The 19,691-nt window shown below is 37.6% G+C and overlaps 2 protein-coding genes across 7 annotated transcripts in view; one reads left to right on the forward strand and one right to left on the reverse strand.

Annotated features, from left to right (window-relative positions):
• Positions 1 to 11,459, reverse strand: part of ptpn2b (protein tyrosine phosphatase non-receptor type 2b) — an 18,114-nt gene extending 6,655 nt beyond the window's left edge. The window contains exons 1-4 of one of the 2 annotated variants that reach the window (XM_062048525.1): positions 11,441 to 11,459; positions 1,094 to 1,184; positions 913 to 1,013; positions 556 to 654 (exon numbers count right to left, since the gene is read on the reverse strand). In XM_062048525.1, the coding sequence (XP_061904509.1) occupies positions 556 to 654; positions 913 to 948 (135 nt within the window). In that variant the 5' untranslated portion in view covers positions 949 to 1,013; positions 1,094 to 1,184; positions 11,441 to 11,459. Of the gene's footprint in view, positions 1 to 555; positions 655 to 912; positions 1,014 to 1,093; positions 1,185 to 1,581; positions 2,017 to 11,440 lie in introns of those variants that run through there. The other variant, XM_062048524.1, reaches the window with a different exon arrangement.
• LOC133650836 (E3 ubiquitin-protein ligase RNF19A-like) overlaps positions 9,798 to 19,691 on the forward strand; it is a 36,128-nt gene continuing 26,234 nt past the window's right edge. For 2 of the 5 annotated variants that reach the window (XM_062048518.1, XM_062048517.1), the window contains exons 1-2: positions 9,798 to 9,954; positions 11,391 to 11,572. The gene's annotated coding sequence lies outside the window, so the exon portion shown is untranslated. The remainder of the gene's footprint in view (positions 9,955 to 11,390; positions 11,573 to 19,691) is intronic. The other 3 variants (XM_062048521.1, XM_062048520.1, XM_062048522.1) reach the window with 2 other exon arrangements.

Below are 19,691 nucleotides of genomic sequence, written 5' to 3' on the forward strand. Positions count from 1 at the left end.
TTTTGTCGGGAATCAAAAAGGCCTCTTGAGCAATTTCAGACCTATCTACAAGTTTTTATTATTTTTTGAGAAATGACAAAAAAAACTGCCTACATGGCAGTGTTGTGTTATCATAATTAGTGTGCAACATTTTCTCATTACATTACACCCGTTTGCTCTTTTATTCCAATGTTTGTTTTTTAGTAATATTTTTTATTTATTTTTATAATTAGTTGCGGTCTGCAATGGGCCTCCGGGTCGCACTTTGGACAACCTGGTTTAAGGGATGTATATTATTCAAATGGTTTTTGTTTACATACAAAAATAATTAAAAGTACACGTTGAGCTTTTTGGAGACACTCTTGTAAGACATAGGAGTGGCGGACAAACACAGCACATTAGCATTAAAGATACACACACATACACGTCAAGGTTCCCAGCAGGGGAACACACTTTTAAACATATTAAATTCCAGCAAAAAAACGGAATAATATGAGACCTTTAACAATGTGTTTTATGTGTGCATGGGACAACGAGCGGTATAGTTCAGTGTCTAGTTGTTGACACTGTGCTTACCGAGCCTTTCTCGATGACCCTGTTGAGCATGATGATCGCTTTGGTCTTTTGCTCCCAGATCATGAGCCAGAAGTGACCACATGTATTCCTGAGGGGACCCTGAGGACAACAATAACACTGTGTTGTTACTAAAGTATACTACAAATGTTGCTGGAGCATGCAGACCCTTCTACGTTTTATGCTCTGATGCTCAACAAATAAGATAAATGGTTTCAATTCCTTAAGCTATGTTGGCTATGTTTTAGCCTGTTTGGAGATTTTTTATTTTTTATTTCTACCAATGGTGTCCAACATGGTAGCGTCCTTATGCCTCTCCCAATCTGACATGCTGTTTTTTTTATTATGGTCACTACTTACCTGAGTCAGTACATAACGTCTCTGAGCGTCTTCCATGACAACCAGGCTGGCGTTGATATAGTCGTTGTCAGCGTTCTTCAGCTTGACTCGACTGTGATCAACTGCAAGGAAGCAAGGAGACATCGAGAATCACGCTTGTTGGTTTAATGATTTTAATTTCGGCATTTCAGTGAGTACCTACATGGACTGACGTCTCTGTATCGGTTGCGTATGCGATTTTCTGGATACTTTGCCACCTTGTAGGCGCACTCGTGGGACTGATTCCTGATTTCCTAAAGAAAACACAAAGTACATTAAATAATAACTAGTAATGGGTTATGTGGTAGTAGTGTTAAATGTCCCTGGTCATTTAAAAGTGGTCAGTAAAATAAACACAGCATTAAGTAAACAAGCTTGCTGAAAGTGTTGATTTGGTTGTGTAATTTTTTGTCACATGTTTTGGGTCATCATCGCGCTAGGATGTACTGAACACGACATATGGACACGAGCATGCGTCACAATATGCAAATAAAAAACGAAGTTAAGAATCAAAATGTATTAATATAAAAATTATCTACAACATGTGATACAAACAATAATAGCTAAACATATATAGCTTTACGTAAATAAATCTGCGACTATTGTCGGTTCGCTTCGTGCTAACGACGCGAGCTAGCTAACAAGACTTACCATGTACAGTTTCTGCCACCGGCCCCCGGACTCAATGTCCTCAAACTCCTGGTCCATTTTCACCGAGGCAATGCCAGCTTGGGGAACCAAATCTTAGTGTAGTTGTCCGCTAAACCACCTATCTACCTCATAACTTTTCGCTGTTAAAAAACCTAACTTGTAAAGGAATTAGGACTTCCCTGTGTGTAAAGCCTATCTTGTTAGTTGACATCTGAGGATGTGCGCGTGCGCCAAAGTGGTCGTCCACACGCTGTCAATGGCACCAAAGATCTTCAATGAACGAAGATGTCGCATAACGATATGGATTTTGCGCCACATTTTTAAATGGGTGAAAAAGCTTTAATCCTTAATGTTTAAAGCATTGATGTAAGTATTTGTTAGTATCTTTAATATGCTCGTGTTTGTCGTACCAATAACGATGACAGGCTGTAAATGGTTACCATTGTTTATTGGTGACGTCACACAACGTCACCAATAAACAGTGGTAACCATTTGCAGCCTGTTACGGTTCTGAATAGCCCGCAGCACATTCTGGAATTCAAATTTAATTTAAAAAACATATATGTAAAAAATACAACTGAAATTTTGATTTTTAATAACACAACGCTTTTCCTTGTGTCTTCATGCCTTCTTGCAAATCCGTTAATTTTTCAGGATATAAAACTGTGAGAAGACTGAGTACACTCAATAATCTGATTCGTATGAGACATATTACGGGTGAACAAGGGGTCAAACCAAAATGCAGTACCTTATTGTTTATGTGTTGACATATGACTATAATAAAGTATGGAAAGTATAGAAATAAATGTTTTTGGGTCTGCTCCAAACATCCATCTATTTTCTACCGCTTGTCCCGTTCGGGGTCGCGGGGGTGCTGGAGCCTATTCGGGCAGAAAGCGGGGTACACCCTGTACAAGTCGCCACCTCATCGCAGGGCCAACACAGATAGACAGACAACATTCACACTCACATTCACACACTAGGGCCAATTTAGTGTTGCCAATCAACCTATCCCCAGCTGGTGCATGTTTTTGGAGGTGGGAGGAAGCCGGAGTACCCGGAAGGAACCCACGCAGTCACGGGGAGAACATGCAAAACTCCACACAGAAAGATCCCGAGCCCGGGATTGAACTCAGGACTACTCAGGACCTTCGTATTGTGAGGCACATGCACTAACCCCTGTCCACTGTGCTGCCCTCTAATACACACTTAAACATACTCTATATACGTCCCTTCTGTCCAGTATTCATGAGTGATATACTTTACATTCTAAAATGATATACCTAATCTTGAGTTCGGAAATAAGTATCTGGCCACGGGTTAAAAGACCAAAGGGGATGCAAAGGTGCAGCAGGCTGAGGGAAATTAAGAAATAAATTGTTTTCAAATGTGCTAAAATAACCCACAATGGGAAATATATGTGGTTGCAGTGCAGATTTTTACATGCAGTAACAAAAAAACCGTAATAAAAAACTAAAAGTGACTAATAAATAATACATATTGCGCACTAAACAATTGCAATATGTATTGATAAATGATAAAACAAATCTAGAGGGGTGTCCAAATATGTTCCACTGAGGGTCGCATACAGAAATCATAAACTAGGATGCAAGGTTTAGATCGACGCTTATATCGATGCAATGTATAAATGCTTGTCATAAAAACAAGAAAACATATCAAATCTATCAACAACATATTTAAAGCTAAAACATGTATGCTTATGTGCCTGGCAAATAAACAGTAACAACAAAATAGTATTTTTAAATAAATAATAACCAAAACAAAGTAAACAAATCTGATGTCATAACATGCTTTTTTTGCCCAGGAATTAACATAAATAACTACAATTAGAATTATTTTATTTTTGTTTTAAGTTATTTTCTGTAAAGCTATATTTGAAAATTCATTAAGAAGTAGTGGAAAAGTGTATTTCCATAATTCCATTCAAAACATTAAACTTCCATAGATTATAGAAGCAGGGCCCACAATTTAAAGAATTTCAAGTATTTTGTTGTTTATTTGTTTCACAAAAACAGAATTTCAATAAAGTAGAATACTGTGAAGAAACGGCCCAATATTACACGGTATGAATGTTTTAAACTGAGTGTCTACTAGGTTGGTCTGATGGCAGTGAAGTCTATATGTAATTGCTACAGTGATTTACAGAACTTAAGTTTCTACACTCTCACTACCGGCTATAGATATGACATTTTATTTGAATAAAATGGTTCGAATAATGAAACAGGTTAAAAATACGCCCCCAGGAAAAGAGCCGGTGAGTTGATTTGAGTTGAGTTTGAGTTTATTTCGAACATGCATGCATACAATATGATACATCACAATTCCCAGTTTCTCTATTCAACATGTTCGAAAAGGAGTGGGGCGAAGCAGAGCTTATTTAATCCTACCCCTTTTCCTTTACATAGCAGTTGCTAAAACTTTTGTTCACTTCCTATGGTGAGATGGGTAAGATTATCTTTAAAATGAATGGATGGATGAAATAAATTCAGAATGTTTATCATCGTTCTTCTTCTTTGTACTTTGTAAACTCTTTTAAGTTTGAAGAGTTTCTTGAAGTGGATCATATTAGTACGTTTTTTGATTTCTTTGCTTAATCCATTCCATAATTTAATTCCACATACTGATATACTGAAGGTCTTAAGTATTGTACGTGCGTACAAATGTTTTAAATTAAAATGTTCTCTAAGATTATATTTCTCCTCTTTTGTTGAGAAGAATTGTTGAATATTCTTGGGTAGCAGATTACAGTTTGCTTTGTGTATAATTTTAGCTGTTTGCAAATTCACTGTTGTGGAATTTCAGTATTTTTGATTCAATGGATAAAGGGTTTGTATGTTCTCTATATCCAACATTATGTATTATTCTAATTGATCTTTTTTGTAACACCGTTAATGAATGAAGTGTACTTTTGTAGCTATTTCCCCATATTTCTACACAATAACTCAGATATGGTAACAGTAGCGAGCAGTAGAATATGGAGTGATTTTTGGTCTAGAACATGTTTTGCTTTAGTCATTATTGACGTGTTTCTTGCTACTTTATGTCGTATATTTATGTTGTATACCTGCTCAGTGGCCTTGTGGTTATAGTGTCCGCCCTGAGATCGGTATGTCTGAGTTAAATCCCCGGCTGAGTCATACCAAAGACTATTAAAATGGGAGTCATTACCTCCCTGCTTGGCACTCAGCATCAAGGATTGGAATTGGGGGTTAAATCACAAAAAATGATTCCTGGGCGCGGCCACGCCTGCTGCTCACTGCTCCCCTCGTCTCCCAGGGTGTGAACAAGGGGATGGGTCAAATGCAGAGGGCAAATTTTATCACACCCGGGGTGTGTGTGTGACAATCATTGGTACTTTAACTTTTAACTTTAATATTTTTTACATGAGATTTCCAGTTCAATTTCTCATCAATGATTATACCTAGAAATTTGATTTCATTTACTCTTTCAATTTCTATTCCATTATTTGTATTTGTGTTTGACTTTCTCTTCTACTGTTACCAAATAGCATTATTTTAGATTTACTGAGATTCAAAGATAGTCTGTTTTTGTCAAATCATCCTTTTAATTTGTTAATTTCTTCTGTTATTATTTGTATTAGCTTCTGTGTGTTCTCCCCTGAACAAAACGCTGTTGTATCATCCGCAAATAATACTAACTTTAAATCTTTTGTAACTTTACAAATGTCATTTATATAGAGATTGAACAATTTTGGTCCTATTATTGATCCCTGAGGTACACCACAGGATATATTTAGTGTTGTAGACGTGTTCGCCTAGCTTCACGTATTGTTTCCTGTTCGTTAAATAACTTCTAATCCAGTTTAAGACCAACCCTCTGATGCCATATCGTTCTAGTTTTTTTATTCAAATATTGTGATTAATTGTGTCAAATGCTTTAGTTAGATCCATCAACACTGCTGCCGCACATTTTTTACTCTCTGGTGATTTCTTCTGTAATTTCAATTAAAGCCATCGAAGTGAAACATTAGCTCTGTATCCATATTGGTTCCCAGCGCGTATTCTATTTTTGTTGGTGAAACTCTAATCTGTTTTTGAACAGTTTTTCAATGATATTAGAAAATAGTGGAAGTAAAGAAATAGGTCTATAATTTGTAAATTGGTGTTTGTCTCCAGTCTTAAAAATTGGTGCAACTTTAGCTATTTTCATTTTGTTTGGGAATTTACCTGTTTGAAATGGTAGGTTGCTAATATACGTTAATGGTCCTGAGATCTCTTTTATAACCTTTTTTTTCGTTTCCATATCAATTTCATTACAATCAGTTGAAGTCTTAGATTTGCATTTTTTCACGATTTTAATTATTTCCTCCTGTGTCACATTATTGAGCTACCAGATTATCAAAAACATAGGTAACATTGGCAAAGAAGTGGTTTTGATATTATATAATAGGATATACGAAGAAGGAACATTACCAGCTGAGTGGAAAGAAGCTGTAATAATTCCAATATGCAAACCAGGAAAAGACACGGAAGAGGCTGGTAATTATAGGCCTACTGAAATTAATTTTTTTTTATTCAAACGGGGATAGCAGATCCATTCTATGTGTCATACTTGATAATTTCGCGATATTGCCATATTTTTGCTGAAAGGATTTAGTAGAGAACATCGACGATAAAGTTCGCAACTTTTGGTCGCTGATAAAAAAAGCCTTGCCTGTACCGGAAGTAGCGTGATGTCGCAGGTTGAAGGGCTCCTCACATTTCCCCATTGTTTACACCAGCAGCGAGAGCGATTCGCAGCGAGAGCGATTCGCAGCGAGAGCGATTCGCAGCGAGAGCGATTCGCAGCGAGAGCAATTCGCAGCGAGAGCAATTCGCACCAAGAAAGCGACGATTACCCCATTAATTTGAGCGAGGATGAAAGATTCGTGGATGAGGAACGTGAGAGTGAAGGACTAGAGTGCAGTGCAGGACGTATCTTTTTTCGCTCTGACCGTAACTTAGGTAAAAGGGCTCATTGGATTCCACACTTTCTCCTTTTTCTATTGTGATCACGGATTTGTATTTTAAACCACCTCGGATACTATATCCTCTTGAAAATGAGAGTCAAGAACGCGAAATGGACATTCACAGTGACTTTTATCTCCACGACAATACATCGGTGAAGCACTTTAGCTACAGAGCTAACGTGATAGCATCGTGCTTAAATGCAGATGGAAACAAAAGAAATAAGCCCCTGACTGGAAGGATAGACAGAAGATCAACAATACTACTATCAGGAGACACCGAACCAAACACTGGACCTGTAACTACACGGTTAATGCTGTGCCGCCTGTCGAAGCCTAGCAATGCTGTTGCTAACGACGCCATTGAAGCTAGAGCTATGATAAAAACATTAGCGCTCCACCTACGCCAGCCCTCATCTGCTCATCAACACCGTGCTCACCTGCGTTCCAGCGATCGACGGCGCGACGAAGGACTTCACCCGATCATCGATGCGGTCGGCGGCTAGCGTCGGATAGCGCGTCTACTATCCAAGTCAAAGTCCTCCTGGTTGTGTTGCTGCAGCCAGCTTTCTTCTTTGCAGTCTCCATTGTTCATTAAACAAATTGCAAAAGATTCACCAACACAGATGTCCAGAATACTGTGGAATGTTGCGATGAAAACAGAGCTTTTTGTATTGTGATACAATGTGTCCGAATACTTCCGTTTCAACCATTGACGTCACGCACAAACGTCATCATACATAGACGTTTTCAACCGGAAGTTCCCCGGGAAATTTAAAATTGCACTTTATAAGTTAACCCGGCCGTATTGACATGTGTTGCAATGTTAAGATTTCCTCATTGATATATAAACTATCAGACTGCGTGGTCGGTAGTAGTGGGTTTCAGTAGGCCTTTATAGGCTGATAGCATTGACTTCAAATTTGGCCAAAGTTATGGAAAAAATGAATAATGAAAGACTAATATATTAGTTAGAGTCAAAAAAAGTAATAAAAAACTACCAAAGTGGATTTCGGAAAGCAAGAAACACAAACACCCAGCAGTGCAGCTGGAAGAGGAAATTAGAAAAGGACAACTAAATAAATAAAGTATAATTGCAGTATTTTATGACATAGAGAAAGTTTATGATATGTTGTGGAAACAGGGGTTGCTGATAAAAATTAAATACAATTGGGATTACAGGAAAAATATACAGATGGATAAAAAACTTCTTAACAAGTAGAACAATTTTAGTAAAAATAGATAATGAATATAGTAGAATATATTAAATGGAAAATGGGACCTCGCAAGGGAGCATAATAAGTCCAGTACTATTTTCGATAATGATAAATGAAGTGATTAGTGAAGTGGAAGGGTTAGTGGAGGTGGCACTGTTTGCTGATGATGGAATGATGTGGAAGAGAGGTAGAAATACAAATCATGTAGAAAAGAAGATTCAAAAAGCGGTGAATAATGTTCAAGAATGGGGAACAGCTTGGGGTTTAAGATACTCTGTTGGGAAAACTAAAGTCATTAATTTTACAAAGAGGAAGGTTCAAAACAAGCTCCAAATGAAACTTTATGGAGAAAATATAGACGAGATACAAGTATTTAAATATTTAGGTATATGGTCCGATAAATATATTAACTGGTCAATTCACATCAGTAAAATGGTGGAGAAAAGTAAAAAGGTGTTAAATATAATGAGGGCTTTGAGGGGTAAAGACTGGGGGCCTGATAGACAGGCATTGAAAGCAATATATATCACTTTATTCGATTTGTTATTGATTGTGGATGCATCATTTATCAATCTTCTTCAAAAACATTACTTGGGAAAATAGACAGGATCCAGTCATAGGCATTTAGGTGGAGCTACAAAATCAACACAAGCGGCAGCATTACAAGTAGAAATGATTGAAAAACCTTTAGACATGAGAAGAGATCAACTGTCGGCAGTTTATTGGGCAAACTTAAAAGGGTCCAAGCAAGGACATCCAACTCACCAAGTGCTACTAAACTGCCAAGAAAAAGAAGAAAAAGATGAATAGTTTCAGGTGCATAATAGGAGACATATGTGGAAAAAGTTCCAATTGACAATATTAAAGTTATCCCTACAGTTACAATCCCTGCAATACCACAGTGGATGTACGATATCCCAGATGTAGATATGCAATTATTAAAGAATATACATTTAAATAATTACCAGATAGAACAATGGATTGAGGAAACATTTTTAGACAATGTCATAATATATACAGATGCATCAAAAACTATAATTAATAAAGTAGGAGCTGCAGCAGTTATCTCACAAGGAAACATAGTATTGAATAAAATAATCAGCGATAATTTATCAGTTTTTACGGGGTAATTGGTCGCAATTTATATGTCAGTTAATTGGATAGAGGAAAATAAAGCAAGAAAAGCAGTCGCATCACGAACAAGCAGATTGTCATATAGTTAGGCATAAAATCATACAGCATAAACAAGACGAAGATTTGTATATTATTTAGGGCAATCTACAGAATATAGCGGGAAGTGTGGTAAAATTTTTCTGGGTACCTGCTCATGTAGAATTGGGAATGATTAGCAGATGGGTACGCAAAGGCAAGCAACCACTAAACAGAAGTAAACATGGAGATTAACCACAGTAAAGAAGAAGTGAAGAATAGTTAAGATAGAACACAATAAGTGGCAAGACAATTGGAATAAGGAAACAAAAGGTAGGGAGTTTTACTAAGTCCAGATGACTAAGAGGAGGCAATAGAAATAGGAAGAAAGAAGACATTATTACTAGAATGAGATTAGGACATACATATCTAAATAGTCCATTGAAATTGATAGGGAAACATAAACAGGGCTGTGTGACTGTTGCCATAAGATAGAAAGTGTAGGACATGTTTTAATTCAATGTAGGAAATACAATAGAGAAAGGGAAATACTGAGAAATAAGTTACCGAAAGAAGTAGTGGAAGATATTTTAGGATTGCACTCAGAACATGTAGGATACAGAGCATTATATACATTAAAAAAAAAAAGACTAGGTTAAACAAAAGAATATAGAGTAGGGTTCCATCTTGGTCCACACTCCATTTCAGAAGGTGGCGGTAATGCACACCACAAGGTTGCTTGCCGACCGCCATTACACCAAAAAAGAAGAAAAATAACTAATCTACTAAACTCAAAGCACCTGCACCGGTTTTCCCAGGTGTCATTAAATTGCTTCTCTTACAGGGTATGGATGTTTTAAACTAGTGTCACACACTTCTCATCTGCTAATCTCAAAGCACCTGCACAGGTTTTCCCAGGTGTCATTAAATTGCTTCAGTTGTCTCAGTTAGGATCAATATTGGGAAGACTGCAGACTTGACAACTGGCCAGAAGACCACCATTGATACCCTCCATAATGGGTAAGCCACAAAAGTTCATAGCTCAGGAGGCTGGCTGTTCACAGAGTGCTGTGTCTAAGCCTCATCCATACATCCATTTTCTACCGCTTGTCCCTTTCGGGATTGCGAGGGGCGCTGGAGACTATCTCAGCTGCATTCGGGCAGAAGGCAGGGTACAACCTGGACAAGCCGCCACCTCATCCCAGGGCCAACACAGATACACAGACAACATTCACACTCACATTTACACACTTGGGCCAATTTAGTGTTGCCAAACAGCCTATCCCCAGGTGCATGTCTTTGGAGGTAGGAGAAAGCCGTAGTACCCGGAGGGAACTCACGCAGTCACGTGAGAACATGCAAACTCCACACAGAAAGATCCTGAGCCTGGGATCACTTGAAAAGTCTAGTGAAATGTGGCAGGAAAAGATGCACCAATCACCTATTTCAATCAATCAATCAAATCCAGCAGAAGATCTGACCTTGGGCTTCTGCGGTTTATCAAACAAAGATTCATGAATCTGGCAGAGATCCAGAAAGAGTGGGATGAGGTGGGAGTGACCGTTTCAAAAACCACCACATTCAGACCATATTTTGATTGATTTGATGTGATCCTAATTAGTTTTTTTCTACAAAAACTGAGAATGAAATGGTGATTTCTTCACCGTTGTTTTTGTGGGTTTTTTGAGTTTGAGGACCAAATTAAACATATAAACAACTAAATACTTGAAATTGTTTAAGTTGCGGGCCTTGAATCTATAATCCATTGAAGTTTAACATTTTGAATGGAATTATGGAAATAAATACACTTTTCCACAATATAATTTTTTTTTTGAAAGGGTGTGTGTGTGTGTGTGTGTGTGTGTGTGTGTGTGTGTGTGTGTGTGTGTGTGTGTGTGTGTGTGTGTGTGTGTGTGTATGTGTGTGTGTGTGTGTGTGCGTGTGTGCGTGCGTGCGTGTGTGTGTGTGTGTGTGTGTGTGTGTGTGTGTGTGTGTGTGTGTGTGTGTGTGTGTGTGTGTGCGTGTGTGTGTGTGTGTGTGTGTGTGTGTGTGTGTGTGTGTGTGTGTGTGTGTGTGTGTGTGTGTGTGTGTGTGTGTGTGTAACATTGCAGGTCAACATATGCGTGCTATGCTAACTTTGTCTTGTTACCTTTATTTTTTAGGGTGGTGCCAAAACTTTGTTTCATGTGAAAATATATAATTGTATTCTTTGAATAAAGTCGCAGGGCAATAAACAATTGTTGCGCCCCCAATGGCCCGCAGGCTTACTTTAGCTTTCAACTAGAACTGTCAAAATGTTAAGCAAGTAGAAAAATAACTTTGAAACTTACGTATGCAAGTTTAAGTTTGATGTGGAAACTGTCTATAAGCTTAATAACGATTGAACATGCATTTAGTCTAAATGGTTCATTCTTGCTCTTTATAACACGTAATCATTGTGCTTTTTATTGTGAAAGGCAATATTTTCCAACCGGATGTGCACCTTACTTTCCGTAACTTGACTCACCCAAGGGACGTACCCTGGTTTTCCATGACAAGTTGTTGCTGCTACATTTTCTTTTTGACAACCGTGGTGTATTCTCACATGGAGACGGCGGACAGACGCCCGACCTAAACAATCCCCTCAAGAAACTGAACGGTAAGTTAAGTCCGACTGCTTAACGGTTTAACGGTTTCCTTCCTATATATATATATATGTGTGTTTGTTTGTGTGTGTATATATATATATATATATATATATATATATATATATATATATATATATATATATATATATATATATATATATATATATATATATATATATATAAATTAGTATCAACCAACGCTGCAACTTCCTGTCTCTTTGAGGCGACGGCGAAGCTAGCAGTTTTGAAGATTAGGTTATAAAAATCTCCCTCTTTTGAACTCTTGCTCGAAAAAATATTATTTTGCACGAAGTTACACAAAGCTCACGATTTGATGTAAAATAAATAACATTGAAATACCTAACCGTAAAACCACTTGAAAGAGGTCAACAGCAACTCGGTCGGACGGTTAAAGTTGGGCGCTAGCTCATTGCTGCTAGCCGTTTGCTTTAAGCAGCTAAGCAGGCTAACAGTTGCTAACCTGCAATAATGTCGACACATTTTGTTTATATATTTTTTAGACGAACATGTCTTGTTCACATATGAACGTCATCCTTATACCGTCACCAGTTGAATTAAGGTGGCATTTTTAGCGTCGATTATTGTGAGGGTAACGCCAGGGTCGTCGTCAAAACCCGCATTTTATGGTGTCACGGGTCCATCTCAACTCAAAACAATCGTCTGTTTAATTATGCATTTTCAAACATGCCATAGTGATAAATGTCACTCTTTTAACATAAATGTTTTGGGCTCTACACACTCAAATGTACTGCAAGGCCATAATTTGTTTTCTGTTTCCATCACATGGTCATCTCGAAATTTATAAGTTCCATAACTAATAATGAGTCAAAGTCAAAACCGGCTGAACTGGTAGCATAGTTTCCATGCAATGCATAAAAAAAAGATTCCGCCTTGCAAATATAGTTTTGACTTGTACAGTCAAAAAGTTACTCGTTTGCTTGTGCAGGAAAGGATGCAATCTTTGCAAAATAAATTGTTTTGATGTCAACCATTACATGTTGTATTGTTCAGTGGAGGCTCTCTGCAATGTTTTTATGGTGTCGTCAGCAATGTTGTCCTGTAAAGATAACGCCTCAATTGCAGGGCACAGTCCTTATTTACTTTTGGGGCTTTTATTGGCACCATGTAAAATCATCCTCCCTGGAGTCTTAGATTGTGGCCATAAAAACGTGCCTTCAAATTAGCGATATTGTTTGAACATTGGTTACGCCTGGAAAAAAGTTGATCTACTTTAGATGTTGATATGATGTGCTGCCACTTGACACAATATTGACATGATAGATAGTTTTAGCACTTATGATGGTACACCATCGTCAAGAATCTGTGACTTTGTTGTTTGGTGATGTCATGTCTAAGATACGTAATCTCTTCCAGCCAGTAATGATAGTTATGATTAGGCATGCAACGATTAGTGATGTGCGATACTGCTGATTTTCTTATTGATCCAATTCAGACTAAAATTTAGGCTGGTATCAGATATACCAATACTTTGTGCAAATTAGGGCTGCAACTAACGACTACTTTGATAGTCGACTAGTCATTGACTATCTTAACTACCGGTAGTCGACTAGTGGGATTGTAAAGCGTACACATATTTATTGGCTCTAATTTTTCCATCAACGTTTAAATGCAGCTTGTTATTGTACGCATTTGCTTACAAACAACAATGATGACTAATTCATTCATAAATATGTATTCATACTGTAACTAGGGCTGGGCGATGTATCGATTATACTCGATATATCGAATATACTCGATATATCGCGGGTTTGTCCCTGTGCGATATAGAAAATTACTAAATTGTGATATTCGAGTATACGTTCTCACGCAGTTGCTTTTAGCTGCAGGCATTACACTACAGGCTCTTCTCTCTCTCTCTTTATTGTCTCTCCTTCTCACAGAGACATAAAACAAGCGCACCTTCTTACATACGTCACATACTGTCACGCGTGACAGAGAGGTAGCGGCATGGGTAACGTTAGCTGTGATGCCAGAGGAGTGGTGCGAGCGGTAATACAAGAGAAAGAAGGTGCGAATCTGGTAACAAATGAAGGAAGAATTAATTCCCAAGAAAAGCAGCTCAGGGTCCATCGTCTGGGGGTGTTTTGGCTTCAAGCGGCAAGATGTCGAACAGACAACCGTAATATGTCAAGTGTGCAGCAAAAGCGTTGATACAAAAAGTAGCAGCACTGCTAATGTGTAGCATCATTTAAAAAGTCACCCGCTATAGAATGAAGAGTGCTTGAAACTCCGCATGTCAACATCTCCGTTCGCCACCATTTCCACATCAACACTGTATGAAAAAACTAGTCCACAACAGGAGGAGATAACGTCCGCAGTAACCTACCACATAGCGAACCAAATACACTATTTGATTTCCTATTATGCAGCTAATTTTTATTTGACAGTTATTTAAATATCTTGTGTGACATCTTGCACAAAAGTGCACTTTATTTGTTTTAAACTATTGTAGTGGCGTTCTGTACAAAAAGTGCACTTTAATTTAGTGTTGTTTTGATATGTCATCTTAGTGACATCATGCACAAAAGTGCACTAATAGCTTGTTCTAAAATGTCTGACAATCTTGCACTTTCTGTTTTGAAATTACATGAATGTTTGTGCCACTGCTTAATAACTGTTTAATAAATACAGTTTTAGTTAATTGACTTAGTTGTGATTTCCCTCTCTGAATGAAAGTTTAAAATGAACATATATTGGGGACGGCGTGGCGCAGTTGGGAGAGTGGCCGTGCCAGCAACCTGAGGGTTCCTGGTTCAATCCCCACCTTCTACCAACCTCGTCACGTCCGTTGTGTCCTTGAGCAAGACACTTCACCCTCGCTCCTGATGGGTCGTGGTTAGGGCCTTGCATGGCAGCTCCCGCCATCAGTGTGTGAATGTGTGTGTGAATGGGTGAATGTGGAAATAGTGTCAAAGCGCTTTGAGTACCTTGAAGGTAGAAAAGCGCTATATAAGTATAACCCATTTACCATTTACCATATTAATGCAGTATGAACAAGAATGTTTTAATGTAGACACACAGAATCATCATACTGGTGTGATTATAAGTGTTAATTCAAGGCTAAGGCAAAATATCGAGATATATATCGTGTATCGTGACATGGCCTAAAAATATCGGGATATTAATAAAAGGCCATATCGCCCAGCCCTAACTGTAACCATGCTGCTCATTCAGCTGTTATAACACTTATATAGACTGATAACATTTTCATTTAAAAAAAAAAAAGGAAAGGTGAAAAATGTTAAACTAACCCTGTTTATGTATTAAAAAAGCAGTTAAAATAGCAGCAATAAAGACAAACAATAAACCACCAAAATTAGCTTCCTCAAAAAGAAAAAAAGCGTTTTGTGATTATAAACAATTATAAAATAGACAATATATCTTCTTGGCAAAGGATACAATACATATTATTCTGGCTTCTTAAGAGTCATTAATATTTGAGTGTTTACATTTGATTTCAATTGAATAGCTTAGTTGCTTAGACAGTAATGCGTTTATACAAGTTTAGATTGGGGTATGTCAAATCTAAATGGGGAAAGACTTTAAATTTCCTATGTATTCATTTAGGCTAGCTCGCCAGCTATTAGCACGTTAGCTTACTTTTTTTGGCAGTACCACCAGTCTGTGAGTTTATCTAAGTGCGGTTATCAATTCGGGATGGGCAATATGGCGTAAGATCTATATCGTAATATATATTGCAGCCTCCTGCAATAACGACATACAGTATATATCACAATATATTATTTGGTATGTAAATGATACTAGAACCATTTCAAAACGTGTTACAAAGACTTTTATTTAGCTGCTGATGTATGCAGTAGCATATTACTTCATTTCCGATTTGTATTATTTTCTCAAAACCATTATTAATCTACTTTCAATTTACTGTTAATATCTGCTGACTTTCTGTTGTAAGGTGTTTATATATACAGTTCTGTTAAAATGTACCCAGAATTTATTCTGTCGTGTCAATACTTTACATTAGTTATGGGGAATACTACGAATTCGGGTATCGATCCAATACCAAGTAGTGATAGAGGCTGCATTGATAATACCAATGCTGATATTTTGAAGATCATTGAATGATTACATTTTTGTTCACAATTATAATCAGACAAAAACACGGGATGGCGATTTAACAATCTCAAATTAAATATTTAAATTATTTCCTACTATTTGCTCTGATTTAAATCATTTGGTTTTTGCCGTGAAAGCCGTATATGTCCAGGGACTTACTTTCCGAGTTCATAAACAAAAATGACAAAAGATTTAGAGCTAATAAAAAAAAAAATCTAATACCTGTAGTATTGACGGTATATAGGACTGGGCGGTATATTTTAGAATGATATGTGATATGTATTTGAGACATTACCGTAATACCGATATATTAGAGCTGGGCGATATATCGAATACACTCGATATATCGCGGATTTGTCTCTGTGCGATATAGAAAATGACTATATCGTGATATTCGAGTATACGTTCTCACGCAGTTGCTTTTAGCTGCGGGCATTACATTACATGTGTTTCTCAGTCTTTCTTGTCTCGCCTTCTCACAGAGACATAAAACAAGCGCACCTCCTTACATACGTCACATACTGTCGCGCGTGCAACGTCATACGCCCTCGCGGAGCAGAGAAGTAGCAGCATGGGTAACGTTAGCTGTGATGCTAGCAGTGCGGTGCAAGTGGTAATACGAGGGAGAGAAGGTGCGAATCTGATAACAAATGAAGGAAGAAGAATTAATTCCCTTGAAAAACAGCACAGGGTCAATCATCTGGCGGTGGTTTGGCTTCAAGCGGGAATATGTTTAACAGACATCCGTAATATGTCAAGTATGCGGCAAAAACGTTGCTACAGAAAGTAGCATTACTGCTAATTTGTAGCATCCTTTGAAAAGTCACCTGCTAGAGAATGAAGAGTGCTTGAAACTCCGCATGTCAACATGTCCGGCCGGTGCCACACCAACAAAATGCCCAAGCAACGATTTCCACATCAACACCGTATGAAAAAAAATAGTCAACAACAGAAGGAGATCACGTCAAGCAGTAACCTACCACATAGCGAAGGACATACACTATTTGATTTCCTATTATGCAGCTAATTTTTATTTGACAGTTATTGAAATATCTTGTGTGACATCATGCACAAAAGTGCACTTTATTTGCTTTAAAACATTGTAGTGGCGTTCTGTACAAAAAGTGCACTTTAATTTAGTGTTGTTTTAATATATCATCTTAGTGACATCATGCACAAAAGTGCACTAATAGCTTGTTTTAAAATGTCTCTGACAATCTTGCACATTCTGTTTTGGAAATTACATGAATGTTTGTGCCACTGCATAATAACTATTTAATAAATACAGTTTTGGTAAATTGACTTAGTTGTGATTTCCCTCTGCATGAAAGTTTAAAATGAGCATATATTAATGCAGTATGAACAAGAATGTTTTAATGTAGACAAATAGAATATCATACTGGTTGGATTATATGCATCAAGTGTTAATTCAAAGCTAAGGCAAAATATCGAGATACATATATCGTGTATCGTGACGTGGCCTAAAAATATCGAGATATCAATAAAAGGCCATATCGCCTAGCCCTACGATATATGAAATCCTTAATGTTTTGATGCAGAAGCCTGCTCATTCGGTCTGCGCTGTGTGCTTTGTCGCGCCTCCTCCACGCACAGAATGAGGCGGGGTAGGAGCTGCTCTCACTTGACACAAACTCCACCGTATGAGGAGAGTGCGAAGCAAACCTGTCAACCTTCCCGTTTTTGCCCTAGGAAATCCGGTAATTGGTCCTCCTTTCCCTGTGTCTTCCCGGTCCTGTTTTTCCACAAATTTTGCTCTCAATGACAAAATATACCTCAGCAATATTGCCAGCGATTGGGTCCGTTTGATGCGCGTTAATGACCGCAGCATAGCGAATTGCAATTTACGTGATTCTAAACAACGTGAGAAAGATGGATGCACTTAAAAAGTATGTTGAATACATTTCTTCAAAAATACAAACATTGTGTTAATATTTATGTTCCCAGTTACAACGGTATGAAAAAATAAAAAATGATTGAAAAGCTGCCAGAAATAATAAACCGATAGTGAATAAATTTCTTCCAAAATACAAACTTTGTGTAAATATATAGGTTCCCAGTTGCAACAATATGAAAAAGAACACTGATTTAAAAGCTGCCAGAAATAATAAACCCGTTATGAGTTTCCTTGAGCAACTACTGTACTTTGCTCAAAGAGCACTGTCACAACAAATGTACACACAATCTGAAATTGTGTTTAGCTGCAGTGACATTATTGTCACCTGCCACACAGCATCCTGCAGTTGATAGCTTGTTGTTCCCGGCTTAACATTTTAAGGGAACAATGATCTTCTAAAAAATGTTGAGTTAAAGAAACACTGTTGTCAAAGGTAAATTATTTTCAGGTTGCTGCTGATTAAAATGTCCTCTTAAACCAGGGACTTTATTTGATATTGTGTTCTGCCGCACGGGCGGGGATCAGCCCTCGTACACCGGGCGTCAGAGATGTAGTCCCTGCTATCACATGTTGATAAAAATATAACATTTACATAATAAAAATCAACTACAGACTTCCCAAATGCTGTAATAAATTAAGCATGATGAGTTGAGCATATGTCAGCATGTGGCCCTACTTTTATCTCTTTTTTTCAAACGCTTATTAATTTGACTTAGTAAGTCATTAATTTGTCATTATTTTGACTTAATATTTTACTAAGTCAAAATATTGATTTACTAAGTCATAATAATGACATACTTAGTATCTCAGGTAAGTAGTACTGTAGGTAAGTAGGACTGTTTTGTGTTTTGTTTTTACTTTACGGAAAAAATATCGAGATAAATATAGCCATTCAGCAAATGGAGCGGAAAACACAACCAAAAATTGTAGGCTTCTTCACGCGACGAAGCCGGCCTACTTCGCCACAGTCTGCAGTCTATTGCCCCCCCTCACCCCCCAGGCTGTGGTGGCAGCGATGAGGTGGAGACGTGATGGCGACAGGCCGAGTTACACTGTTCCTTACACCCACCCACCCCGTCCGTCCGCCTGTCCCAGGCGTCGCCCCCTCCCCCTGGAGAGAAACCACCTTAACTAACAAATTTTTTGGAGGAAACACTAATATATATTGTATGCCAATACTCAGCCAAAATATGAGTTATGAGCATTTCTTCCTACAGTTTGTAAGTGTAGCATGTTTAGCCATTTTTCGTCATCCAGGGATGATACTTGTAAGAAAAGTAGTATATGTGCCGCCACAGAGTCGAGAATTAGTGACTTACAAGTGGCTTTGGGTTGTGGAGGAACTTTAGTTGCTAACGAGAATGCTACATTGTGTTGACACGTTTGCTCACTCATGAACCACTGGTATATGGTGTATATCGCGCAACCCTATTATCAATCAAAGTTTTACGATAATTTCAAATTAAAACGGTTATACTAACTGTCGGGAGTTTTGCCGCTATTTATCATAATGCTGTTTATCGTTACATCCCTAGTTACAACACATCTCAAGTCTGATCTTTCATTTCAGTAACTTTTTTTATCACATTTTATAGAGAATAATTATATTTTTACATGGTGATAAAAATTGAATACATATAAATTACGAATGAAAAGGAAATATTACATTTTATTGAAGGCTTTCGTGGGCAAACACGGTGATCAGGAAAAGTAGAGCCATGCGGACGCTACCTTCGTACTTTGCGACAAGTTCTTGAATTTAATAGTGTTTCTCACATTCTTTGGCACCATGGTGGCCTATTTTGCAGTCATACTCAATAAAAAGATGCACACTGTAATGTGCATAGTATTGCAGTGGCTGTGCAAAAACTACGCCACGGGCACTCCATGCGCCGTATGTATTTGATAAACTTTCATTAGTATTAATCAAAACAATAGAATAAAAATGAAAGCTTTTTTCTAATTGAATTAATCGATTGATTGTTTCAGCCATTGTCTGTAATCAATGCTATTGTCAGTTTAGTTAAAGAAAAGCTCATAGAAAATATAATAATTGTACGAAAGACAAAATAATTACGCACCATCAGTGTGAGGCA

The sequence above is a fragment of the Entelurus aequoreus genome, linkage group LG05 (genome assembly GCF_033978785.1).
Source record: "Entelurus aequoreus isolate RoL-2023_Sb linkage group LG05, RoL_Eaeq_v1.1, whole genome shotgun sequence".
Lineage (NCBI taxonomy): Eukaryota > Metazoa > Chordata > Actinopteri > Syngnathiformes > Syngnathidae > Entelurus > Entelurus aequoreus.